At 36.0% G+C, this 27,357-nt stretch overlaps 4 protein-coding genes across 11 annotated transcripts; all 4 read right to left on the bottom strand.

Moving 5' to 3' along the window:
- Positions 1-31: 31 nt before the first annotated feature.
- Positions 32-3,170, bottom strand: LOC140832031 (alkylated DNA repair protein ALKBH8 homolog). The gene is made up of 8 exons (XM_073195794.1): positions 3,025-3,170; positions 2,356-2,657; positions 1,797-1,898; positions 1,597-1,683; positions 1,168-1,293; positions 743-1,033; positions 481-546; positions 32-214 (listed from the first exon to the last, which is right to left on the bottom strand). The coding sequence occupies exons 2-8, from the start codon at positions 2,653-2,655 to the stop codon at positions 158-160; spliced, it is 1,029 nt and encodes a 342-aa protein (XP_073051895.1). The 5' UTR covers positions 2,656-2,657; positions 3,025-3,170; the 3' UTR covers positions 32-157.
- A 507-nt stretch (positions 3,171-3,677) lies between these two features.
- On the bottom strand, positions 3,678-8,677 carry LOC140832032 (probable polyamine transporter At1g31830). 6 transcript variants are annotated; one of them, XM_073195796.1, is made up of 2 exons: positions 8,425-8,677; positions 3,678-5,408 (listed from the first exon to the last, which is right to left on the bottom strand). In XM_073195796.1, exons 1-2 carry the CDS (start codon positions 8,581-8,583, stop codon positions 3,957-3,959), a joined length of 1,611 nt encoding a protein of 536 aa, XP_073051897.1. In that variant the 5' UTR covers positions 8,584-8,677; the 3' UTR covers positions 3,678-3,956. The 6 variants fall into 6 exon arrangements, with proteins under 6 accessions (XP_073051897.1, XP_073051896.1, XP_073051898.1 ...); XM_073195795.1 differs by having other exon boundaries at positions 3,678-5,411; positions 8,425-8,676; XM_073195797.1 differs by lacking the exon at positions 8,425-8,677 and adding an exon at positions 6,676-6,972 and having other exon boundaries at positions 3,678-5,411.
- Positions 8,678-11,841: 3,164 nt separating this feature from the next.
- Positions 11,842-15,403, bottom strand: LOC140832033 (uncharacterized). Of its 2 annotated transcripts, none has more exons than XM_073195802.1 (4): positions 14,550-15,403; positions 13,067-13,122; positions 12,786-12,975; positions 11,842-12,623 (listed from the first exon to the last, which is right to left on the bottom strand). In XM_073195802.1, the coding sequence occupies exons 1-4, from the start codon at positions 15,264-15,266 to the stop codon at positions 12,270-12,272; spliced, it is 1,317 nt and encodes a 438-aa protein (XP_073051903.1). In that variant the 5' UTR covers positions 15,267-15,403; the 3' UTR covers positions 11,842-12,269. The 2 variants fall into 2 exon arrangements, with proteins under 2 accessions (XP_073051903.1, XP_073051902.1); XM_073195801.1 differs by having other exon boundaries at positions 12,786-12,978; positions 14,550-15,397.
- A 705-nt stretch (positions 15,404-16,108) lies between these two features.
- LOC140832035 (formin-like protein 14) lies at positions 16,109-27,252 on the bottom strand. 2 transcript variants are annotated; one of them, XM_073195803.1, is made up of 19 exons: positions 27,079-27,252; positions 26,727-26,847; positions 25,864-26,567; positions 25,551-25,772; positions 23,218-25,442; positions 22,902-23,025; positions 21,424-21,495; positions 20,878-20,976; positions 20,036-20,077; positions 19,871-19,951; positions 19,739-19,789; positions 19,575-19,656; positions 19,384-19,478; positions 18,630-18,701; positions 18,403-18,519; positions 17,786-17,854; positions 17,622-17,688; positions 16,723-17,344; positions 16,109-16,495 (listed from the first exon to the last, which is right to left on the bottom strand). In XM_073195803.1, the coding sequence occupies exons 2-18, from the start codon at positions 26,797-26,799 to the stop codon at positions 17,160-17,162; spliced, it is 4,380 nt and encodes a 1,459-aa protein (XP_073051904.1). In that variant the 5' UTR covers positions 26,800-26,847; positions 27,079-27,252; the 3' UTR covers positions 16,109-16,495; positions 16,723-17,159. The 2 variants fall into 2 exon arrangements, with proteins under 2 accessions (XP_073051904.1, XP_073051905.1); XM_073195804.1 differs by having other exon boundaries at positions 22,902-23,028.
- Positions 27,253-27,357: the final 105 nt, after the last annotated feature.

Genomic DNA, 27,357 nt, shown 5'->3' on the forward strand with positions numbered 1-27,357 from the left:
ATAAATTTGACATTTTATTGCACAAGACAAATAATCAAATTTTGATTTATAATTTTAGGTTAGAAATCGCAGAAAAAAATGTGGTACAACTGTTTCGACACGACTGATTCCCGCAAGAATTACATAAACTCTAACTCGATTGCAACGTCTATGTGCCCTACTTTTGAGAATCACAATACTGAGAAAATTCACATTGACAAGGTCCTTTCCTGACCTGCATCCACATGGGAGAAAAATAATGAATGAGAATGAATACGGAAACATTGGTCAGATAAAGGCTAACATTTCAATGCATGGTATGGTCTTCAAACCCCTAGGTCTAGTTAGACTTGTCATGCTGAAGAAACACAGAGATTAAAACTAATGCTGCCCTTCTCTGCACTTTCGCCAGGAAAAAATGATTCAAGGGGTTGGCGTCCGTTCAAATGAACGTACATATAACCAGTCATAATTAGAAGAAAGAGGGCCAAATTCATATACCTTGCGTAATGTGAAGGACACCCTTCTTGAACCTCTGCTGATCAAACTGTCCTTCACTTTATCCACCTGTGTATAGCAAATATTTCTTATTTCATGATTATATCACGAAACTGGTTTTTTTGGCATAGATAAGTAAAATAACAAAAGAAGTTCTTTATTTTCATCAGGCCACGGACTTTGCATAAACAATCCTCGGGGATTAAGATATATTGAAACACTAGCACATAGTCATCAATTCAAATAATATTGATAAAAATCGTACCTTGTGATGTGGAATGTAATGATGCCAAGCATATCTCGACTCCCCAGAGAGTAACAGAATAGATCGAGGTGGAAGATAAATTGATTTCCTCACAAAATCTAAGTTTTCTTGAGATATTTGGTCCTCGTTATCACCACTTGAGGACGGCTTCCCCTGCCAAGTGCCGGTTGTGTATTTTCTAAATTCCATGATACAAGGGCCTGCGAGTGAAAGGCTGAAAATCGATCCTTCAAATGCCGAATGAGTGTCTATATGTGGAGACAAACCGACCCCAGGCGGATACTCATTGACCTGTTAATATTTTATAGAGAAGGATGAATAACTATGCTGATTAAACAAGAATATGTGTAACAGTCTTCGAACATGCTAAAAATAGAATATAGTTATTAAGAAATTTTTCGAAGTTCTTAAACATAATTCCTTGCCGTCAGTTGATCGAGAGAGACATCTATAGCACCATCAAGAGTTTGAAATGATCTGAGTCTTTCAAGTGTTCGTGACACAAAATCTGGAAGCTCACCCAAATATTGATTCGTGTTAACATTCCTTATCTGCAAGAAGGGAGATATAAGAGAAAGCAGAAAGAAAAATGCTAAAAGGTTAATGCACTCGTCTTCTTGCATAGAACTCCCGAATAATCACAGCCCAAAATATTTGATTGAATCAACACGTAAATATAGAGAATATTTTATATTTAGAAGTCTTAAACACAAAAGAAACCTTGTGAAGAAATAATTTACGCCATCTGTAAAACGGAAATTTCTATATGCGGTTAAAACAGTACAGAATATGGAAGAAAGAGAAAAGAAAAAGGAATAAAAATTAATAGCCAGACAATGAGTAAAAAAGCTTACATCATAGCCAAACTCGTATCCATAATGTTGAACCCTTCTTTTGGCGAGATGTCTCCATGGCCGACAATCAACTGCCGAAAGCAACTCCTGCAAGAGAAAATGATAAATAATACAACAAGGTGCAACATGATTATTTGTGAATTGCAAATCAGAAATACTGATCAGGAGCCAATATATTACTCCAAGATGTGATCCTTAACTTCCTCTTCCTTAGCAGTAATGAAATCGTGGATTAAGAAAAGTCCGGGAATGTTCAAATCTGAAGCTGATGTCGATGCTGGAACTGATCCAATAGAGTTAATCTAGAAAGATGAAATATAGACAACGTAAACGGTGGTTTTTAATCTCTACAAATTAGAAAAGTTAATCCAAGAACAAAAAGGATGAAGAGAAATAGGAGGAAGGGTAAGGTCAACTAAAAACTGCATACTCCAAAACAAGGTTAATTATCACCATTACATTGACCAAAAATCATAATAGAAACACAAACAAAAGTATAGGCACAAAAAATCACACCCTAACTCAACTTTATCAACAAAATATTTGGTGCAAAAGTGCAACAATCAACAGAAATCACAGGAAATAATTAATAGCAGCATAAGCACTGGTTACTTTCAGATAGGGCATCGGAAAACTCTATAAAAGATTAAATTTCAGATATCACATGTGTTTCTTTAACAAAAACACATTGAATTTGAATTTTTTCACTTGATGGGCAACCACCAGCTCAACATCGAGAGCGCCAAGAGGGAAAGATACCTTCTTAAGTGATTGTACAGAATACTGAATATGCAATGATCGACCACCAAGACTAGAACATGGTTTTCCATTCAATTCTTTTAAAGCGCATTGAGCACTCCTTTTCTCTTGAAAAGAAACAATAACCCGAGTCCCACTTTCATCAGCAGCATAGACTCCTTTAACTTCTCCATATGTACCGAAAACAGATGCAATAATTTCATGTGAAAGTCCAACAGCAGGACCACAATTTGCCACATAAAGATGATGGCTTGATTCATCATCTCTTCCCTTGGGACATGTAAATCTTGGTAAACCCATAACTGTAATGCAAGAAAATTCTAGCCTTTTACTTTATTCTGCCAATTTATCACAATCAAAAGCACATTTAACAAAACAAAACTGTGTAAGAGAGAAAGCAAAACAACAAGATCGGATTTAATATGGAGGCATGATTTAGAATCTCATATCCTGGCACACGTGAATACTGGTAAACCCATATCTTTAGGAGTAAGAATATGACAAATTTAGTCTTAATTTTGCATATACCAAATTCAAGAGCGCCATTAGCCAAACATAAAATGGCATAAAGAGAGAACATATTTAAACAACCAAAGTCCATAATAAATGGGCGTGCGATGGATGAAGAATACGCAATCAATATTGTTTGAGCAATTGAAGGATAGATACCTGGAAGACGAGTACGAGAATTTTTCTACAAAATCTTGAACCTGTTCGAGGGTATGATGAATGATGATTTTTATTCGTTCGAAGTCGTTTGTTTCGTGTAGGGCCTTACTAACGACTTTAGATATAATAGCGATGCGATATATATATAATCAAAAACGAAGTTGTACAAAAGTTACAAAACGCAGTTTCATTTCATTCATCAAGTCAATAATTAATATGGTGAGAGTCCATTATTTATGTACCAACGATTCGATTTCGAATAATATATATCTTTTGAGTAATTTCCAAGATTTTTGTAAATGAATGATATGTCAACAATAGCCACATATAATGATAATAAAATGTATTTTCGATTTTCTGTTGATAGCTTTCCGAATGAACATAATACTCGTCCAGTGTGTTTACATGATTCGAAAATTAAAGTTTACCAAGTACATTTTCAAAAACAACAACAAATTTTCACGACATAAAAAATAAAATAAAATTTTCAAGAACTTAATTTTCATTGACAATAGCTTTATATAGAGATAAAAAAATAATAATTGCCTCAAATCTATCGTATTTTATTCCACACTTCTGTTTTAAAAATTCATTATTTTCTTAAATCAACATCACTAGATAATGGTAGTCAAAATGTGACACTCTTCAGTAGATCCACCGTCCACACATCCAACAGATCATTTCAAGAAAATGGAATTTATGCAATTGGCAGATGATCTCCATTGTAACATCCTCGAATAAATACATCACATCGCCTTTATCACAATATATAAAGGGCTTCTGAGCTGAACATACCAAACACCTCTATCTCCTAAACTCAAGTGGAATTCTGAGGCGAACCTTTGACCACAATGCAACATATTCAACTTGCATCTTTCACAACATTGAACACACGGAAAAACTCAACGTTTGCGACATATCTAATAACGCAGCTAGTCTACTAAAGTTTCGTTCTCCCGAGAACCTGTATGAAAGTCTGGAAGATCGGGACTCGTGGAAAATCTAAGCCACCTCTTCTTCTCACACTGCTTAAGACAGGGGTACAGTATTAGCCCGAGCATGACAGCAACGAGGCTAACAATCATGACTTTAAGAGAAGAAAAGGCCAATACCACACCGATTAATATGGTTGGAGGAATGCACAACAAAATAGCACCAACTGTCCCTACTGGTATCTTGTAAGGCCGAGGTGCAGTAGGGGCGATCATTCTAAGTCGTATGAACGCTATAAATTCCAGCATCATTCCAAAGCAATACATGAAATTTTCCGCCGCTACAATTTCTTGAAAGCTCAGCCAGGAAAGCAGAAGCACACCAGAAGCAGAAAACAAGATCCCAACTAGAGGAGTTCCATATCGAGACCTCTTAGCAAAGAATTCAGGAAGCATCCCTCTTTCCGCCATGCCAAGAAGCTGAAATGAATCACTGCTCATTTCCGCCACAAACATCCCCATATTCGACATAGCGGCAGCTCCCTGAATCCACCATCTCAGCCACACTCCACCTATAACTTTTGCCACATCAGAGAAGTACCCATCCGTCCATAATTCACGCTGCAGAGGGATAGCTCCTGTCCCGGTTAGTAGAGGAAAGAAATATCCAAGAACAACAAGAATTAATGCATAGAAGAGGGCGGTTGGAAGAGTTTTTCGGGGGTTTTCAACTTCTCCCGCCAGTGTGCTTATCGAGTCCCAATAATTCAGATTCCAGAAGAGCGTGTTGAGATACAAATTCCAGTCCACATTATGTATGTCTGCAACTAGCCATCTTTTAGGCTGCAATTTCGGGATCGAAATGAATCCCATGACCACAAAAGGAAGAATCGAGAAGATTCCAAGAAGCACAGCAACCCATCCAACAATAACTAAGCCTCGATAATTCATGTACGTTAGGACAACTGTTATGGCCAGCACGGCTAAAACCCTTGGCAGACCACCACCTAATGCAGGAATCCCCGATTTTAAATAATCAAGAAACAATACAGGGTAAAGGGCATTATCAATTACCCCACTTAGCCATTTCATCCACCCTTGTTGAAAACCACAGAACGGTCCCAAAGCTGACGAAACCCAAACTACGTAGCCACCATTTTCCGGAAACATAGTGCCCATTTCGGCAGTTATCAAGGCTTCAGGAACACTCCATATGAGAGGGAATATCAAGAAACCAGCAAGAGCAAGAAGAGGGCCAGCTGCATTAACACTATCCTCAATACCGAATGGTCCACCCGATACCTCGTAGAATATGAGGAAAACAAGTGGTAAGACTGAGACCTTCCTACCACGATTTGCTCTAGGAGAATGAATTGTGTTAATTACTACGTATTCTGCACCATTATAATCCCCCATTGCAATAGACGTTTGCCTACTGCCTGCTTCCCTCAACTTCTGCATTCATTTTCCGATCATAAAAAAGGGAAATGAAGTTGCATCTCGTTTGGGCATAAATATCATGGAAACATAAAATGAAAAAAATCTATGGAAATAATTAAAAGAAAAAACAGTAGGCCTAATATTGCAAGAAAGAGATCAAAAGGCAGTAGATAGCATAACCATTGGAAGGGCATCAAGCAATAAGGCTCATGGTTACAGTTGAGTCTAGATGCAAAGCAAAAGTTTAAGCAAGCACTTTATCATTGTGAGCCATCATAATTGATGCTATAGTAGAATCCATGCATCTGTAAAAAAAACCTTGACATATACACACCAAAGTTGGTGTTTCATCTTGTATTTCCTATGCTTGGAGTCAAGAAACACTTCAAATATGCCTTGAGCCTTTAAAGCACACCAAGGTTGGTGTTTCATGATCAAGGCGTGTGACTTTGCCTGGGCTTCAGTGTGTAAAAACGCAGAATTTGTGTCTTAATAAGCCTTGAAATCAATTGTGTAAAAACGCAGAATTTGTGCCTTGTTAAGCCTTGAAATCAAGTGTATGTCTTGTGGATCAATAATACGGTATATAGCATGTCATGAAATCAAATGAACATTGATAACATAACAAATAATCTGACTAAAAATTTGTGGTGGTAACCTTGTCTAGAAAAATACAATCTTGATCAACATTAATGTGAGCAAAACAAAATACCAACCAAACGGTTTATTTCATCCTACCCATGGGGGCAATGTCTCCATGATAGGATAGATGACCGAGATTTTCCCATGTATATATATGACCCATTTTTTTTAAATTGTATGTGTGGCAAGATCTTGCTCGTTGAAATTAAGCGATGATCTATATACCCAACCAAACATCACAACAGTAGATCAAATTCAAAATCAACAACCAAACAGCAATTTTCTTGAAAATTGAGTCAAGTTTATTTTTCCCGGTCAAGAAGCACTCGAGCTTGAAATTGCGAAGCTGCTGGAAATACATTCAAGCAAAATGTAAAGCCACCTTTAGCCCGTTGACGGATTCACAACATTTTAAAACTAAAACCAGTTGATGAGAACTCACACGGAAACCGGACACAGTCTAACCAAACAACTAAAATATTTGAATTCGGGTGCAGATTTGTATCGTCAACGGAGTCGTCCCTCCATCGCAACACGTGGTGGTGCGGGAACTTAAACAAAAACGCAGAAACTGAGATGGGTCAGTCAACAACCCCAATCGAATACATAAAGCAATCCATTAACCGACAAGAATTACCGAATAATTCATATCTAAACCAGAAAATTAGGTAAAGGAACTATTAGAGACCATGAAACACAAGAAAGCTTATTCGGAGAAACCCATGCGCCGTGCTGCGCCATTGTAGAATCGAAGAATTTAGAATTTCTGATACGGCAATAGCAACGCACTGGATTTAACATCAATAAATTAGCTGCATGTTAACTTTGTAACAGTGGCAGGACGTATGACTGAGCACCCCACGCCCTGATTCCAATTCAAAGACCAAAGGAAACTTTAGCCAAAAACAAAGAAAACTGGACTGCGGACATTATGGGCTAAGCCCACTTAATTGAAACATTTGATACAGGCTTGTTAAACTGGACTTGTGATTTTAGAAGAAACAATCTTTGTATTTGATTGAAACGATGATTACCCTTGGCCTATTGACTAAACATATTGGGCCTACTCGTGATAACTAAAGATTTGGTCTGTGCATGTGTGTATTACATGTAAGAGGCAAAATGATAAAAGATACTAATTTTTTTTTTAAAAAAAATGATGAACATCCACAAGTTGCTATAGTGAAAGCTTCTAATAATGATGATGAAAGGGACAAAAAATGGGAACACTATTTTCAACTCTCCGTAAATAAATCTAATATCATTTCCAACCACAAAATCTATTTTGGTGCAAATATTACACTAAAATAGTGCGATTTTTACATTAAATATAATATCTATATCCAACTCATTTAATTCAAATCTTACACTAAAAAAAATATTTTCGAAATATTTTATTTAATATATTTTTAATTATGAATAATATTTATATTACATATATTAATTTATTGTATTTGAATTATATATTTCAAGTTGCATTTGTATTTCAATTATGTATCTCAATTTAGTTATGCTTTAATGATTAATAATTAACATAAATAAATAAATTAATATTTAAAAATCAATAATTATTGTTCTTTAATTTTTATTATTAAAATAATAATATGTAGTATACTATTATTTAAATAATATTTATATTTTATAATATAAATATTTATAATAAAAAAATACAAATTTATAATAATAAAAAAAATACAATCCTCTATGCCAATCGCCAATTTGGCGCAGGGACCTTCCTAATCGATTCATACTCCATGCCATTGAGGATCTACATTTGCAGAGATCGATTTCATCAACAAGTTTATAGTTGAAAAAAAAATTAGAAAATTTATAGTTTGAAAAAGTTTATAGAGTAATTGAAAACCTATAAAATAGTTAAAAGCTATTTTGCGTGAAAAAGTAAATATTATTTAACTTGTTCGCTAACAAAAATTTCAAATTCTGAATCTCTGGAAATCATTCATTCAAATTTAAGCGACAATTAAAGGCACCAAATTCAGTACCCTAACCAGCCCAACATCCTATTTTCAGTAAACCCAACTACCAATAAATAAAAACGTCATAAAATTCAAACCCAAATAAATATGCTAATCTTACTATTATTATTAATTGGAGTATTAAGAAACCCAAATTAAATATCAGTTTGTAACATGCTGCCCCACTGACAGATTTGAATCTTCGGTGTAATGTTCCTATGGGCTGCTACCTTATCCCTTGCATCGAACTTAGACAGAATAATATATATATATATAACAAAAAAAATAAATAAATTAGGCAATCAAAAACTTGAAAAGAACACAGTAAATCTTGGGACATGATGTAAAGAAAACAGTCAAAGATTACTGGATAAACGATACAATTAAGTTAAAATATATTTATTAATTACCTGGTCCGGGTCCTCGCCATTAATCTGCGAGCTCTGAGTTTTTGGGTCGTGGTTTTGTAGGCCTGCACCAGTCGCTTGACTGCTTACCGATGTATGATCTGCATGTATTTCAGAATCGCCTGAATTACGGCTTCTTCTCTCTTCTGATAAGCGAACCATCGAGAAATTTCACCAAAGAAAATACTGATTTTTAAGGAGAGGAGAAAAAATAATGGGTTGGTTTCCTTACATATATAGCATAGTATATCTGATGATATTACATTGTATATATAGGAACAAGATTTTGAGAGCGAAAAAAGAAAGGTACAGTCGTAGGGCCACTGGTTAGCATGGTTAGAATAATTGAGTTCATGGTGTAATTAATTAAGTACTTTGGTGTTTATGAGAAAATTACATTTAATATATTATATTAAATTCTATTTTTTTTTTTACTTAAAAATGAATAAATAAAGCTATTTGACATAATATGTATAATTATCGATGTTGACTTAATGACCTAGAATAGAAAGATTTAATTTTTTAAGAGTGAGAGTTGTTCCCACTTCTCATATCAGGTTAATTAGACCTCTCTGGTTAGGCGTCGTCGACAGTAATTTCGTGATACATATATTTAATCTCATCTAATTAATGATGAAAAAATGTTACATTTAATGTTAGTATAGTAAAATTTGTGTGTCAATCTTGGCGTTACGTACACACCGTATCAAACTAATTGTTTATGTTTGATTAAAAAATAATTGTTAATGTTGGTTTGGTTAAGGAATTTTTACTATTTATTATATATAAATAAATACGATAAAAGATGTAAAAAGAATCCTTGGTCTGTCACACGAGTCAAAACAATATTTGGTAAGCAAACAATTTACGTGAAACGATCTCATCGGTCATATTTTTGTGAGATATATATCTTATTTGGGTCATTTATAAAAAATATTACTTTTTATATTAAGATTATTACTTTTTATTACGAATATCCGTAGGTTTGACCCGTCTCATAGATAAAGATTCGTGAGATCGTCTCATAAGAAAACTACTCTTTTGATAAAGCTCTTGTGTGAAATTTATGAAAGATGAGATGGAAATATTATGAATTTTTTTACGTATATGGCAAAACACGTGTTTCAATTACTTAAATACAAAAGATTAAATTTTTAACTTTTAAAAAATATTGAATAGAAGATAAAATAATTTTTTTAAAATCAATAAAAGGTTTCCAAACTGATAATGGTTACAAATATTTAAATTTCAATCATTTGGATTTAGAATCATTTAATATTTTGTTAATGATTTATAACTTATCTGACATTATAAAATAAATATGAGACGAAGTCTCGATTTTCGAGACTCGATGACAAACTCATTCCATTAAAAAAAAAACCATTCAACATTGTTTGCAACTCTCATGTGAATACGATGACTCATACTGTTAGATACATACGTATCCATATTACGTGTCTGTTTATTAATTTATATTTGTGAATAAAAATATACGAAAGAAAAAGTTATTTATTATATTATTTTAAATTTTAATACAAAGATAACTGTCTATAGAATTTGACAAAAACTTGTGTAAGACGGGTCTCACGAGTCGTATTTTATGAGATGGATCTCTTATTTGGATCATCAATGAAAAAATATTACTTTTTATTGTGAATATCGATAGGGTTGACCCGTCTCACAGATAGAGATTCATGAGATCGTCTCACAAGAGACATACTCTTAGAATTTTTTGTGGCTTTCCGGCTAGCTAGTTATATAATTTTGGAATGTAATATATTTATCACCTTTGGATATTAATTTGGAGCCATAATTTGTGGGCAAATGGCCTTTCACATTTCTTTTAAGTTTGTATGTTCAAGCGATCTATATGAGATCATTATAATATTTACCTCCTTCTATCACCTTAACATCAAATAAACTAAACTAAATTAGTAACACAAATACTCACATTAAATCGTCTCACGTATCAATTTTATGAGACGGATTTTTAACCTGACTCGATCCATGAAAATATATTACTTTTTATGTTAAAAATATTAACTTTCGCTGCATAAATATATCAAATCGGCGCATCGACTTACTCAACTAATAATAAACGTAAGAATTTTGCTTGTCTATAGAATAAACTTGAGTTTAGAAAAAGGGGTTTGAGTAAATTAACATCAAACTTGAAAAGTGTGAGGAGATTGTGACCTTCGAAAATAATAATAAGTTGGTGACCGACATTTGTTGGCGAGCCAAATTTATTTATATTCACTGCACAAATGATTAAACAAGAATACATATAAATAATAACAAAACAGTATTTACGAATCTTTATCTGTGAGGCATGTCAATTCTGTTGATATTCAAAATAAAAAGCAATACTCTTAGCATAAAAAAAATATTTTTTCATAGACGACTCAAATAAGAGACTCGTCTCACATAATACGACTCATGAGACCGTCTCATAGCCATAAACTTAATAGGCATGTAAGTTATTCTTACAAAACACTAAACTTATTAGGCATGCAAATTTTTTTATTAAACACTTTTGTTTTGGAAAATTTTATATATTATAATTTTATGAAAATTTGTGATTTTATATATATATATATATATATATATATATATATATATATATATATATATATATATATATATATATATATATATATATATATATATATATATATATATATATATAATGCCAAACTCACACCTATTTGATATAATTTTTTGTTTCGGCCAACATTCAATCAACCTAACCGAAAAGAACATCACAGTTGAGGGGGTTATTTCTCATGTCTAATACTTTTTATTAAGTTGAGAATAATATAAACTAATGTTTATGTGTCGCTTTATTTTATTATTAAATCCTAAAATATGAAGTTTATTCAATGAGAAGAATCAAATAACATGTGTGTATATTAGACGGAACCACTCACTAGGAGACATCAATGATTCAACACACAGCATGCTTGATTGTCTTTTTGTGTCGTTTTGGAATATACCGAATCTTGAACTTTTTGCAACACTTGATTTATAGTGTTAGTGGAATTCTGATTACACTTTACTAATTAGATAAATAGAACCAATTTCTAAAGTTGAAGAACGAAAATTATAACATAGCACGCGTGAGTTGAATAAAAATCAAAATGTATTTTCATAAACGAATCTCATGATAATTACCTGGTTTTATTTTCTGAAGTAAATGCCTGGTTCAAACATATTTGACAACAGTTTGTGGGATATTTTTCACATTTAGAAATACATTTTCTTGGTAAAAAAAAACACAATTTATATTATCTGCCCCATCTGGTGCTGCCTACTACAAGAACAGGAATTTATGCACAGAATCAGGATCTGTCATCATATTACAAGACGTTCAATAAAACCGAGGGAACTAATCTAAGTTTTTTGATCTGACAGACAGAATTTTCTTGAAATTCATTCGAATAAACAGTTGGACATAATCCCAAAGAACAAGTTCTCATCTCCTGGTCCCTAGTTTGATCTAGCAGCAGCGTAGATTAGTAAGCAAAACTGCTATCCTCACAGGACCACCAATCTTTGCATTGCTTTTCATTCTATCGAAAACCATAAGCGCTACAATCATCAATTATTACACAAACGCCATTGATATACATTGACAATCTACTCTTTTTATCTTGAAAACTCCACAAAACTTATGATGTACTGAAATTCTTGCCGGGCCCTTGAGTTAAAAACCAGTTCGATTCAATCCTCTACCCTTTGGCAACTGTTTTTTCAGGACCACGTGCATTAATTTGGTCAGGACCGTTTCAACCACTTAAGGATAATTGATCATCGAAAGTGGCTACACTTTTCTTGAAAAATCATTATCATCGAACAAAAGGGTACCTAGAGATGTAGTACTCTCTCACACGAGAAGTACCGTCTCTGGACAAAATGCCTTCAAGATCTCCGATTATTCTGGCCAGCCATATCTCTAAATTTCTCTGGATTTCTTTGAAGTTGTTTCTGATAGAGCCCATGGCTCGCATCGTGGTTAGTTTAGCCTGGCCTTCGAATTCCTCTCCATGGTAAGATTTTCCAGCTTCAGTTTGTAAAGTCATCAGTTTCTGATTAGTTTCAGAAGCACGTTGCTGTAGTCGAAATGCTTCAAGTAAAAACTCTGTTTGTCTCTGTGTACGGAAGTCTGAACTGATGGTGGGCTCGCAGGGATCACTAGCTTGCTGTAAAATTAAGGCCTCATATAAAAAAATAACCTTGATCGAGGTGCCAATTTATATAAAAACGCATAAGTTAAACGAGGCACAGACTTAGAACTACGAAATCCCAGTTTATTTGGTTCACTATTTGGTAAATTCGACGTAAATATGGGTGTTAGAAATTACCATTTTTGTGCACAGATCATCAATTTTTCCTGCCAATGCTTGATACCTCTTGGCCTGTTTTCTCATTTGATATGGCACCTTTGATAGATCTGTCTTGCCGATTCTTTCCAAATTTAGCAGCTCTTGCTCAAGTAATTTTAGTTTAGAGGAAACTCCAGTAGAGTCCGCATCAACCTTCCAAGGAGAGTCTCTTCTGAACCAAAAGATGACGTGGCTTTCACATTTGTTACATGCTTATAGCATCATATTTTCCAAAAATGTCATAAATAGTGAATTTTTACCTAGCCACAAAATGCTTCATATTGTACTGTGATTCAAGGGATTCATATTGCATATTCTGCATACGTAACATCCAGAAATCAGCGTACTTAACCAAAATGTTTTGACAGAAAACATAAATATCAACAAGAACTCACTTTGAATTTCCATAAACCAGTTTCTTGATTAAAGATGGAGCCGTGAGTGGGGATAGTCACAAAAGGCAAGCAATATACAAGAATATTCAATCATTTTAGATTGATGAAGCCATTTACTATCAGTCAAGAGGTAATCTGGATACATGTTTAACAGTTCAAACGAAGACCAATTAGACATGCCAAAAATCATCTTGTCCAGGCACAAAATGTATCGAAAAAATTCAGAGGCAAGATGGTAATCACATGATTTTTTTTTTTTTTTTAAAGAGTACTCATACATTATCATGAGAAGGAATGTTGGAAAACTGCAAATGCGCATGTCCAAAAAACCCCATTTAAAATATAATAAAAAAAAGCATCTATCAATGGAAAATCTGAGATAATTTGAATTATAAAATCCTAATCACGGAAATCTTCCATATCACCATATGACAGCAAAGTTTCAAGTAAATAATCAATTGCTCTCATTGCAACGGAATTGGTTTCCAGTAGTGAGAGGCAACAATGCATGAGAAGTTAGTGGACAGAACATAAGGTGTCAGACTCCACAAAAGCAGAAGTATGGTTGGAGTGAAAATGCAAGAAGAATTCCATTAATGACTCTGTATACGAAAAATATTGGACCACTGAAAGAAAAAAGAAATAGAAAAGCAAACTCTTGATCATCATACTTAGATAAAGTGAGTCAAGACAAAGATTTCACAACTTGTGGACAAGAGGCCGGACAAAGAGGGTAAAACTTTGCGCAATCTAAACAAACATGAGTAAATACTAGAGTATAAGATCCACAGACAATTGCACTTTGAACTTGCCAGACAATTATGCCAACTGGTCCAAAATCCAATCTTGTTTTTTTCAAGAATCAAGCTTTCCCATCAAGAACCAGTTCAGGTTCAGATGCCTTTAATTTTGCACACAAGATAATGATGAGGAGTTCAAACACAATTTTTAAGTCGACTCCTATTAAAACTGTAAAGACTCAAAATCTTTTAAGATAAATGAACTCTTCAAAATTTTTAAAGCAGCCAGAGAACCACAAAAGAACGAGAAGTGGATAAAAAGAAGTAGAAAAAGCTTCTAACTTTGTGCATCAGCCTAATCAAGTTCCCCAGAGAGCTCAAAAGGTGAACCCAGAGGGAAAAATTGTTCTATTAACAAGGAAGTCAAACTCCTCGAAATTTCAAGTCTTGTAGACAGAAATTTCGGTTCCCTATGACCAAATAATCAATGTTTCTACTTCAAAGTTAATTTCCATAACATAATCTCGCAAGGAACAAACTAATACTTAGTAGACACAACTCCACCACGAAACAAAAGAAACCACAGGAAGAAATTACATTCATCTTACCTGCCAGGGACTTGCTTTTTCAGACCAGATTTTTGAAGCTGCAGAATTCAAGAAATCTGAAGTAAACCCTCTCGTACTCTGCCCATAAACAGTACCCGTTTCACCCAACCCAGCTCCCAGAAAACACTCTTCTACTCCCAACTCAACCCCTTCTGACACCCCATCTTTCCCATACCTCACCTCCATGTCACTATAGCAATCTCCACTACTACCCTCTACCTCAAAGTTACTTCTGCTCACAAAATCCAGCATTTCATCTCTCTCCCCGACTTCCCTTTTCAAATCTTGAACGTTACCCTCCAATTCAGCCCTCACACTTTCAAAATCTTCAATTTTACCCTTCAAGAACGCTATTTCTTCGCTGCCCTCATCGATCTGCTGCAACAGTCTCTTCTCTTCCTGCTGCCATGCGTGTCTGTGGCTGGCAAAGATTTCGACAACTCTTGCATTTGCCTTTGAGTCCTCTTTCCTTCTCGAGAGAAGTTGCCTTAGCTGCTCTTCAGCTTGCATGAGCTCAAAGGTGAGAACTTTATTATTTTCTTGGAGTGTAGAGAGCAAAGAGATGGAGTTTTTAGGCAAGGACCCGAGAAAAATTGCGAAACTGAGGCCTAAATATGAGGACAACAACTTCTCATAACGCTGATGATCACTGACTGGCTGTTCTTGGTTGTGATTTTGGTGTTCATGGTTTTCTTGGTCGTGGTATTGGGCAGCCATTATTCGCTGGCTTCGCTCAGGATTTTTGGGGGCAACTTTTTGTGTTATTTTTGGGGTTTTGGTCTTTTAGGTGTCTTTTGTGTTGTGGACTTTAAGGTGTGATGCCCTTTTTGTTTTCTTCATCCACTTCCTACGAGAGGTGACTGTTCACGTTCCAAAAAGATTTTTCTCGTTTGCTTGCATTTGATTTAACTGGACACAGGATTTATCGAAAATATTAAAATATTATTATGTTTTAAATTTTATTTGATTATAGTCGCCCCATCTCACTTTCTCAATACAAAACTTGGGTTTATCTATACTTTTAATATATAGTGAATAAATCCGAAATAAAGTGATTATTATTTTTTTCAAAATTATAAAGTTCATGATTTTCGAGACAGAGACCGGGATCGATTCAACTCATTTGATTAGTTTGTAACTAATCTGCTCAAAATCAAGTCAATTTTATCATATCCCGTATTATTAGGATCTTTTGAACCTATTTATTTGGCATACATTGGTCTCGGATAGATGCCCTTCTTCTTGGGTTGGTTGGTGGATCACATGCCTAACCCTTGGCTTGAATCTGCTCGTTAGGAGTTAGGACTTATCAATCGGATAGACACTACACATGTATATTTTAAAAAATAAATGATATTACCATACGAAAATACAAAAAATATTACTTTGTCCGTTTATTATGACGAGTCTCTTGAATTTTACAGTTGCGAAATATAATATTGTAACTCAAATGCATTACCCGGTTTTAGAACTGCAATGCAATCCGCGATGCAGCAAAATTATCGTCTAGCAACTATTCAAATGCATTAAGGGAAAGACAATTCAACATGCAACTCCAATTGAGATACGTAAAATTCAAGAAATGCGGACTATGCATTTCAAAAATTTATGCCATGAAATTCACAGGAATGTCGAGTTCTAGGCGTGGCTCCTCCAGTCCATCGCTAGCTATCCATTCCAATTTAAATTTATGACCTTCATTGCATTTTTTTAAAATCCATTAATGGCTTAACAACTATTTCAAAACCATTCCGTTAAACCTCCAACTTTCCCCTTTCTACGCGTAAAGATGAAAAATCATGTATTAAATCGCTTCGAAACTTCACAGAATTTTCTAAACTATCTACGCCATGAAACGGGATGAAACACTCTAGTCTCAAAGCTCTTCAATTCTTGTGAGCCAAGTCCCAGGATCCATTCATTGCCACCTTAATACCTTGCCTATCCTTCAAACATAAAAAATATATCAAATTTTATACATAATTTCTCAAAAATAAAATATCACCCTTAAAAAGAGATTTGAGTAACCCACAATCAGTGCTAAGATGGTTGCTCAGAAAAGGTCAAGAAAAATAAAATACAGTGCAGGACTCGATCCTTCTAAAGGAAGGATACGTATTTACATTTGAAAATAAAAGAACAGGAATCAAACAGCTAAATGACATACCATTACCAAGTTTACAACAGTGCATATCAGGTTTCTGTCTCTCCTGAGAGAAGTGCTTGGATAATCGGATTGGAGTTTCCAATAACTTCTTAAAACCTAAAAGTTGTTATCAAGAGATAATATGTACCACCAAGTTCAATTCTGGGAATATTTCTTTTTACGATGAAATAAAGGCAAAAATTTCTCCTTTTTCCTCAGCAGGTCATAGAAATGCGTCTGTAGACTCTGTACAGGCCGTAAATTTTGAAATACTCAAAAGGCATACAAGAAGGTGAAGAAGACATATAGAAGATGTGGCTGGCTGAATTCGACTGTAGAGCTTCCCGTTAAGACCGATCAACTGTCAACATAATTGAACAAACATAGCAGGGATTTTAGAGCCCGCTGCAATAGCCCCTAGAAGCAATGTTTTTCATTGGTAAAGTCGTTTATGAAGCTTGTTTCTAATTACGAGAGTTGAGTTTTGCGCGAAGAGCATCTAAACCATCCTTCCTTGCTGGTGAATTGGCTACAGCTTGCTCCTTCAGAGCTTCCTTTTCCAATTTTCTTTTTTCAGCATCAGCTTGCTGCTCATTTTCCTCATGGGCCTTAGAGAACATCTTAGTGAAAACAACCAAAATTTGAGTCACTGCAAAGATGAAACCGAAAGAATTTTAAAGAAAAGACAACTTGCAATCAAAAAAACTACATCAACCATAATCTACCAGTTAACCCAAGTAAAATGAACTTAATATAGTGAATGTTAGAAGTAAGAAGGTAATGTTTCTTCCCCCCTATCAATCTTTGGAAGGGATAAAGTGTATGAGATCTGATAGTACATGGTACCAAATAAGGAATGGGATCCATACATATTTGCCTCAGAACTAAGACAACCAAAGTACAGATAAAAACAAATTCCATAAAACCTTGCTCAAATGGGCATCTTGCTGGATCTTCCCCGAAATACAGTGACAGTGAATCTGCATTTCTTCCCTACATAGTAAAAACAGACCAAAAAGTTATATTGCCTTCTGACTCTAGAACAGAAACCATTTTCCAAGAAGCCTGAAGAAAGAATAATCTAGCTTACCACTTCGGAGTACAGGGTGATAAGTGACCTCACTTCAGCCTCAGCGATATCAAGGAACCTTTTCAAGACCTGGAAATTCCAGTTCAGTAACTAATCACAACTTCGTGTTAAATGTTTGAAATTGACATTTTCTCTAGCACCTATAACTTCACAAAAAACCCAGGATGACATCAAATGATAAGAAATATCAGGTTATTGACTTCGTAATATTGAGTTTCTCTAATCATACCTTCCTCATTTAATCTCCGTGCAAAATTTAGTCGAATCCAGAAAACCATTCAATGTTTCACGTACAAATATACCGATTTGAAGATAAGAGATGAACAAATAATATGTCGTTTAGTTCATTTAGCATGTCCAACCAGGGTATTTCAGATAAATAAGGAGCAACTAAACAGAAGATGTTAGAAGTCTTAAAGCCATATTTTTAGCAATCATGCAAGCAACATTAACATAAATGAAGCAGAATACCTTTATGATTTTACATCTACAAAACAGATTGATAAAGATGGAAGGGTTTTACGAGTAAAACAAATTTCTACAATCTCAAACAACCTATAAATTTCACATTTTAATGATTAAAGGAGGATGGATATTAATGCATAATATTTCAATACCTGTCGAAAGCCCAAGGAAACAGAACCATCATTCTCAGACGCAGTGAGTTCCTGCTCAACCTTCTCCAGTCCTTTGCTAACTGCTTGCATTTCTTCAGCCAAAGACTTTAGTTGTATCTAATGCAGCACACGAGGACGAACAAGTGAGAAACTCTTAGTGTTCTCCAATGATATGCCCCTCTTCAACATTGCAATGGAAAATCCTAATCACAATATATAACACAAACCTTGGAGGCAGGTTCCAAATGTACAAGATCCTTGGTGAAATCTAGCAACTCCGGTAGTTTCTCAGAAATAATCTAAGGGAAACAAGAGTTTAAGACATCAATTTATTTACTAGTGAGAGAAGAGTTGCATGATGAATCGCTGTAAAAGAAAAAAAAAGATTAATATCCTTGCTTCTTATGCATCTTATGATCAATTTTCCGGGCTCGGAGGAGTCTTGTGCTGCTACAAGTGAATAACATGGTTATGTATAAACACAACACGTGAGAACACACAAACAAAAGTAAGTCACACTTTTTAAACAAGATCACAGTATTTAAACATTGGATACAAGACAATTTAACTAAATAGCAAATGGGTTGAATGCAGACACGCACATCAAAGCATTTTCTGGAAAGAATTATTCTCATTTCTCACTTGGTATCTATTTTTTTAGAAGATACCTTGTGTCCTCGTCCAACAAAAGAATAGCATAAAGTTATGGCTGATCCGGTAAGGGAGTATCTAAGATGATAGTAATGTGAAACATATAAAATAGGATGGTCAATTCTTAGTGATTTGGTAATGAATGAGAATAAACGCTCGTTTTACACCTTTGTTGGAACAAATTGTAGATATCTTCACAGACAACATCGCAACTAGCTAATTTTCATTATTTTGTTCCAAGTTGAGCATTATTTATTAGATATATTCCCTAAAGACAACTGTAGAAGTTACATAACTAAATATCAGTGAGCATACCAAATATCACTCTACCTTACAGAGGTAATGCATCAAGGTCATTTTATTGTTTCTTGCACGTGTATCAGAAAGTTTAAGAAGACTGTCCAACTTGAATCCCACAGCAGATCCTGTAATGCAAGTAAAAAAAGTGTGACGATAGAATAATCTTACCATCAATGAAACAATGTAGTTGATTGAGAAAGTTGATTTCTAGGAGTCAATACCTCGGGCAGTACCCTGATTCAATGCATTTCCCAAAGTAAGAATTGTCTGCATAATCTGACGCAATTTCAAGGATTCCTTCACCTGCCATCATCCAACAAACATGAGAGACCTTGTTGACCTGTGGCATCTCAGATGAAAATGTTCAACTAAATATTAAAAATACCTCTTTAGAAGCATCATTGATAATGTTAAGGTTAAGTTTCAAGTCCTCCACCTGAAGAACAAATCTAGTTACGCAAACACTATAATAAGCAATCTATGCCACAACATTATTAATTCAAAAGTATCCAAATACCTGGCTAGAAAAAGTAATTGTAAAGGCAAATACTCTTAATTTGGATTCCACTCGTGGGACTTTCATTAGTTCCATGAAAAACTGAAAATTTAGTGCCACGACAGTGAGTACTTGGAATGATAATAATATGCAGTGCACATGATTATCGACAAAAATTTGAAAGACCTGTTCACACTTCCCAAGCATATTTTTGTCCCCATTGTAATTCTGAAACATATGCAAAGTTAATGAGGAAACATAACCATGGAGACAAACAACACTACAGTTCTTACACATGGAAAAATACAAGAGAATGAAAATAAGAAAAAAAAAAGGACATGCCGACATGATAAACGTGAAAAGCTTGAGACATGAGAACTCAAGTGCACTTCTGAATACTGTGGTAAAGTTCAAAAAACACTTTTGAGCATTGAAAAAGGTTTTAACCATTACATGTCACTGCTTTTGCTAGCTTCTCTTAAAAATAAGCACGCAAAAAGTAAAAGCTAGAAGCAACCAATTCCCTGTTTTTCCTAGCTACTAACATTTCACAGACTAGTTAAACTTGTCTAAGATAATTACTTAGAAGAATATTATGTTAGCTCTTAGAAAGGCTCATCTTTTGATTCTTTTGTCCGTGGAAAAAGCAACGTAGGCATGAAGTTGAACTCTAATAATATCGAATTTGTTTTTTGTTGTAACTGAGAAAAAGAATATCAAACTTAATCAGACATTGACTCGGGAACTGGAAAAAAGCCCAATCCAACATGTTTTGGCCTGATCTCAGGCCATGAATTACCCTGCACGAGCACGATGGGACTTCCTCTCCTTTAGTCATAGTTCATACAACTACAATGAATATGACTTGCTAAAAAAACCTTTGTGACATGTGAACCTTGGATTGCAGGGTTGATATCTATCAAGGAATAGACAGGAGAAGCTCATATCCAAGATTAAGTAAGCATGATTGGACTGGAGAACGATGACACTGTATACACCTTCACAAATAGAGAGGCAGTGAAAAATACCTTCAGTGTCTCCATTTCTTCTTTGGTAGGACAGAATTTTATAAGATTCTCAACTTGATCAATGTCCAGAGCAGAAGAATCCAAAGCCAGAATGGCATTCTAATATGCAATGAAAAGCGGTGTGAAGACAAGTTGCTTTGCTGATGCAGTTACATAGAATGATAAGAAAGTCTTAGCTATGTGTGAATTTTAGCTAAAAGCAATGAGAGGGATGCATTTCAGTTTTAAATAAGAAAATCCAGTCAGGCGATTGAAAATTCTTTGGTCCTGAAATGCAAAAGTGCTGATCCATTCAAATAATTCAGCCTTTATGCGTGCATTTTTCTTCCTTGTCTGGAGGGTTATCCAAAAGACCTTCATACAACCAGCAATTCAATGATTAATCATTCATCACTCTTTTTTTTTTTTCCTTTTTCTTTTTGCAAAATTAAACAGTGTCACGAAAGAAATTATTTTCCCAACTAGCGGATGGATAACCCAAATAAAATAATCGCAACACTATTACCACTCTAGGAGTTCGAGTTCCGAATGAAGTTGAACACTTACAATCATGTCTGGTAGGGGAATCTTAACTTTTGTGAGCATAATCTCACAATTATAAGCTCTACGCAAATCAACCTGACAAGATGGAACAACAAATAGCAGTAATAAGGAACTATTTCACATTAAGTATTCTTACCATTCATTCTCTGGCAGGTAAAAACTTATAATAAACAGCTATCATATTTATACTGATAAACAAACAATTTTTAAGGAACAAATATGTATGAAATAGAAAGATTCCAATTATTAACACATCAGTTAATTGGCATATCAAATTCAACAATAAGTCAATTTTCACAACTTGCACATCATTTATGTACTTTATTTTTTATTTGATTATCTTTATTTGGATGTAGCTAAAACATTTTGCAATATAGTAATAACACGTGATGCTATGATGTGAAAACATTTCATGATACCAGCCAGGAAGCAAACCTTTAAACTGACTGTAAAAGAAAGCAAGCACAAAGAAATCATTCCATGGCCATATGAAGTACCGAAAGTTCAAAATCTAAAGGTTGTTTGTATAAGCTTTTGATTTGAACTAGACAACACTAATATCTCTTTGAAAAAATTACCGGAATCCTCTTTCTACAAATTTCCTATGTATAAATTGTTGGGCCATATGCCTCAAAGGCAAGTACAAACCCAAAATAACAACCTTTCAGATTGGAGAGCCTCTTGAACTTAGTAATCACTCTACAAAAGGATGGATGTCTGATCATACATCGACTACCCTTCGAGAAACCAACTCCCCGAAGAAGTCACTCTAGATGGATTCTACTAACCTATTAATATTTGGCACATGTATCTTTATCTGGTCTATAAAGTGAAGATGTGCCACATTATCAACATTGAGTCTAAGCAGCCATTTCTCCATGGCGGCAACACTCAATGAGAGCACAAATATTAATTTATATGCCCAAGGAAAGAACCTAAACCAATGAAGCCAGCCTTTCAAGTGAGAAAGAACCTTAGGTTTCTCGGAATATGAAGCTTTTTAAGGGCGTCATTTAATATTTCCTGCCTTTTTTGGGCAGGTAAAGAATTTCAACCCTCTCCGTGATTGTAAAATGCTTGCTGCTCAAAAACAAAATCTTATTTATGTGAATTTTATGATTGTGTTCTCAGGAACACAAAGTTCATTCAATAAAGCATGCCTAGCATGGTTGTTTTTTTTCTTTTAAAAAAAAGCTCTAAGTTAAGCCTACACTAGAAATTTCCACCAACTTAAATAATATGTTTAATTTTAGAGTTGAAAAACAAGACTCGACAGGAACTGTAGTCGATACTAACATCATGATCACAAATATGACATTTTTGCAATACCTATCTCACAATAATGTTTATAACGTGAGATGAGTGTTGTGTACAGACCACTAGCCTCACTCAAGTAATCAAGTATTAAAATCTCTTAGATTTTATAGACCTTTAAATTCACTTTAAACATTATAATCGATGCATGGATATGTTTCACTAACCAATTGCACTTTTTCTGGCTTGGTGATTTTAGAACCACGTGAGCCCCCACCCTTATTAGGACCTTCTGAAGTAGAAGCCACCGAGAAAAGACTCTCAAGTTCTGTAATATCAATTTCAGGTGCCCTACTGATATTAATGATGAACATCAGTAACATGAAGAGTTAATATATTACATGAACACATAGCATATGAAAGTGAACTGAGATAATTGGTTTAGATACAGTAATTGCATAAAGAAAGAAATCTGTGGCCAAACATCAAATGGGAAGTTCAGATATTTTAGAACACTTTAAAAAAAATTTAAAATCTACCAACCTTGACTGACTTTCCAGCTTCTGAGAATCAGCCCATAAACTACCTTGTATTGCCCGAGTGACTTTAACCCAATGCAATGGCTTCAGTGAAGTTTTCTTAGGGGGAATTGAAGTACCAGTGGAGGCTCGACCTTTGGGAGATGACAAGGCTCTTCCTCTTCCATGAGATGGAGGTGGAGCTGGTGGTGCATTGGAGATTTTTTCGCCAGGAAGAGGTGGAGCTGGTCCTGCACCTTGACCACGATGTAGTGGAGGTGGAGTTGGTGCTGAACCAATTGTTGGAGGTAGCGGAGGGACAGGCGTCGGGATGCGCCCGGGAGCTGGTGTGGGTGTAGAAGCACGGACTAGAGGCGGTGGAGGAGGAGCAGGTGCCGAACCACGAATTAGAGGTGGTGGAGGTGGAGCAGGTGTCGAACCACGAATTAGAGGGGGTGGAGGTGGAGCAGGTGCCGAACCACGAAACAAAGGTGGTGGAGGTGGAGTGGGTGCCAAACCACGAAGTGCGGGTGGTAGAGGTGGAGTGGGTGCCGAACCACGTAGTGGGGGAGGTGGAGGTGCAGAGGGGGTTGATCCACGAAGTGGGGGTGGCGGAGGTGGAGAGGGTTCCGAACCACGAATTGGAAGTGGCGGAGGTGCGAGGGGTGCTGAACCACAAAGTGGAGGTGGCGGAGGTGCGAAGGCTACCGAACCACGAACTGGAGGTGGAGGTAGGGTGGGAGCTAAACCACGAATGGGAGGTGGTGGAGGTGGGGCGGGTGCTGATCCACGAATTGGAGGTGGAGTGGATGTTGATCCACAAATCAGAAGTAATGGAGGTGGGGTGGGTGCTAAAGTGTGGTCAGGAGGTGGAGGTGGAGGTGGAGGTGGAGCTGGAGGTGAACAATAACTTGTAGTTGAAGAAAGAGCAGTTTCTGCCGATGCTTCGGACACAACTGGAAGTGAACTTTGTAGTGGAGGTCTGGAGGTGGGTAGAGGAGCTGAAATTGATATTTTAGCATCGTCAACAGATGGTGGGGGTGGGGAAGGCACTAAGATAGTTAAATGACTGGATTTAGAGGCAGGTGGAGGTGGTGGGGCAGGGGGAGGGACTTTTGAAGAAGGTAAAGGAGATGCCGGATGAGTGATTTCATTACTGTTACGTAATGAAGGAGGAGGTGAAGTTCTATTAGAATATTTATCACGTGAATGAACAATAGGGAATTCTTCACTTGAACTGATGCGCGTAGGGCGACGGAGAGGAGGTTCTATGTTAGAACCCATAGTAGGCAAGAGGCGAGAAGCTCCTTCACTAAAACTGATGAGAGTAGGTGGTGGTGGTGGTGGTGGTGGTGGTGGTGGTAAGGATAACTGTTGTCCTTTTGTAGAACTTATAGGGGGTGGAGGAGGTGGCACAGGTACTTTGCTAGAAGTAGGTGGAGGTGGAGGTGGTGGTATATAACCATGTATTGTAGGAGGAGGTGGCAGAGATGAAGGAGCGAATGACTGTATTTTTCTCGATCCAATAGGGGAAGATGGAGAAAGTCCTTCACCATAATTAGTAAGAGGTGGTTGAGAAGATTCTGTGCCAGAATCGACCTTTGGAGAAGAAGGTGAGTGGGGAAGATGTGGTGAAGGTCTTCTACTAGAAAGAGGATGAAGTGGTGATGCAGATTCAGAGATATTTGTATCAGAAATTGAGGAAGTCTGAAATGTAGACTGCAATGTTGGGGAAGCATTGCGTGGAACTTCCATTTCATTTGACGGCTCAGGCAAAAAAACATTATCGAACTGAATATCACTGGAGGTAACAGTTTCAATCGGATCCATTAGCAATGATGGCTGCATATGATCCTCGGAGAGTCTGAAATCAGAGAATCTATCTGAAGTAAACTCCAAGAATGAATGGTCATTGAGCATATTTACTTCAGGTGCACTAGGTTTCTCTGAATCGAGATAATCAAGACTGTCAGCAACACTAGATGCATTGTTTTCCTCTTCAGAATCAATTGATTCAGGATAACCACCCATTCTACGCAACATTGACAAATCTTTGACATCATTAAAAACAGATAATTGCTTTAGAAACCATAAAGCAGTATCGTCATTAGTATCAATCCAATCTACACCATGAAACAGTTCTTGCACCCTGGAGAATGCTTCAATAGGCAGTCCACCTTTCTCCTCACCATTTAACATAGTAGTATGAGATTTGGCTGGAGAACTGTTCTCGACATCTCCAAATAGGATCTGCATGCACGATGAATCAGATTTTAGGAAATGTGTTTTAAGCATAATTATTGAATTCCACAGTTAAACTAACTGAATCTTCGCCAGCAAGAACATCTTAAAACGTACCTCTGCCCTAAAGGCTTTGGGAAACCTTGCCTTTGAGTCCCAAAGAATATCCAAGTTCTCACAGTTTAGCATCAAAATATTGGACCGAATAAAAGCTGTATTGAACATTATCCGAAACATCATAACTTCCCTTTCTGGATCCATGTCTAAATGAACACACTCCAATACCACATCTCCTTGCACCAAACATTGTATGTCAATCTTAATTACATCACTGTCCTTCTGCATGAATGATACTAAGTGTTTCCATTGATGAATTAAAAATAAGAACAATAAAAAAGAAGTGAAAAATAGTGAAGGTCCATATTCTTACTTGGCGATAATGTCGAACATGTCTGCCCTTTTTATGCATAGAATAAAGCATTTGGGTCGACAATCCATCCTTGCTAAGGAGATTTCTACCAAAAATGCGGATAATAGGTCTGCAACCTTTTTGATTATCGAACCTTGGAATTGCACGAAGAATTAGGCAGTCTAATGAAAGAGGTCGCTCAGGCGGAGGCCATTCAATGGACAGATTTCTCCGTGATATGTATTGCAAGTATCGAAGTTGCGATGGAAAAGGATTCAATGGGGACAACAACTGCAACAAACCTCTTGGACCTTCTCGATAAACCATTTCAAGAGTCTTCCTCTCACTGCTATGCAACTTCCTGAAGACTAAGAAACTAGCTAACACAAACGCTAAAAGTGGCCAGCCCCCTCTCTCACAATGAATCAAAACTACGTTTTGGCAACTTCCAAGAGAAAGCCAGCTCTCGCTCACACGAAGGAAATGGTGAATCAGGGATAATGGCAGTAAAGGACAGCCCTCATACTGTCTTGGATAATCCATAACCGTGACATCATATTCACACAACATCTCTGCAAACCGGCTTTTCTTCTCCCCTTCCCGAAAATTGAAAGCAAGAAAAGAGGATTCTGGAAACTCTTCGTGCAATTCATTAATGATTTCATGTAGATATAGCTGGTATACTTCGTCAGGCAGTACTTCGGTGGAGAAACACGAATCAAAAACTGCACAGCACATTATTTGCTTTCATCAATCCAGATAGATAAAAGGGAAAAAGGACACCTTATAAAACAGTGAAATCCAGTTCAACAGAGTGTTTCAACTCACTCAGCATACCCAAAACGAAAAGAAGAAAAAAATCAGAATCTGGTATTTGACATTACCATACACTCTATCAGAAAGTTCGAGCAAACCATCTGGAGGTCTTTTGTAAAAGAATCTACTCAGCAACGACATATTATCAGCGCAAATCACATAGAAGTTCACATACAACAAGATCCACACCTGCAAAAATGCTAACATAATTGAAATCACGCACCAACAGCTTAATTTGCACTCCCTCATATCCTTGCAGCACTAATCTCAGAACGAACAAAGTAAAAGCTTCCAATCCGTGTAAACATAGATTATAGACCCAGTATTCTAGACCAAAAAAGAACGAACCTAATATTGCCGCATAATGTTAAGTGAATAAAAGAAAAACGTGTAATACATCATTGAAAGATTGAAGCGAACCAGCGGGAGGAAAGCCGCGGCGAGGGTGAACGGAGAAACCGGAGTTCAGGAAAATTCGAAGAGAGAGCTGATTCGAAAGTGTCCCCGGGAGATTGAATGCCGGCGGTGGCGTTCCAGTTTCCTTGCTAAATTTGAATGTTCAGGTTTCATTTGTTTTTCTTTTGGCTACAAGTGTGTGCATTTGAAATGGGAAAATTTTGGTTGTACGTGACACATGGATGACTGTACATAATTTCCCAAATTATTAAAGTGTATATATTATATTTGATATCCAACAAT

This window comes from Primulina eburnea, chromosome 5, assembly GCF_022965805.1.
Source record: "Primulina eburnea isolate SZY01 chromosome 5, ASM2296580v1, whole genome shotgun sequence".
NCBI classification, from domain to species: domain Eukaryota; kingdom Viridiplantae; phylum Streptophyta; class Magnoliopsida; order Lamiales; family Gesneriaceae; genus Primulina; species Primulina eburnea.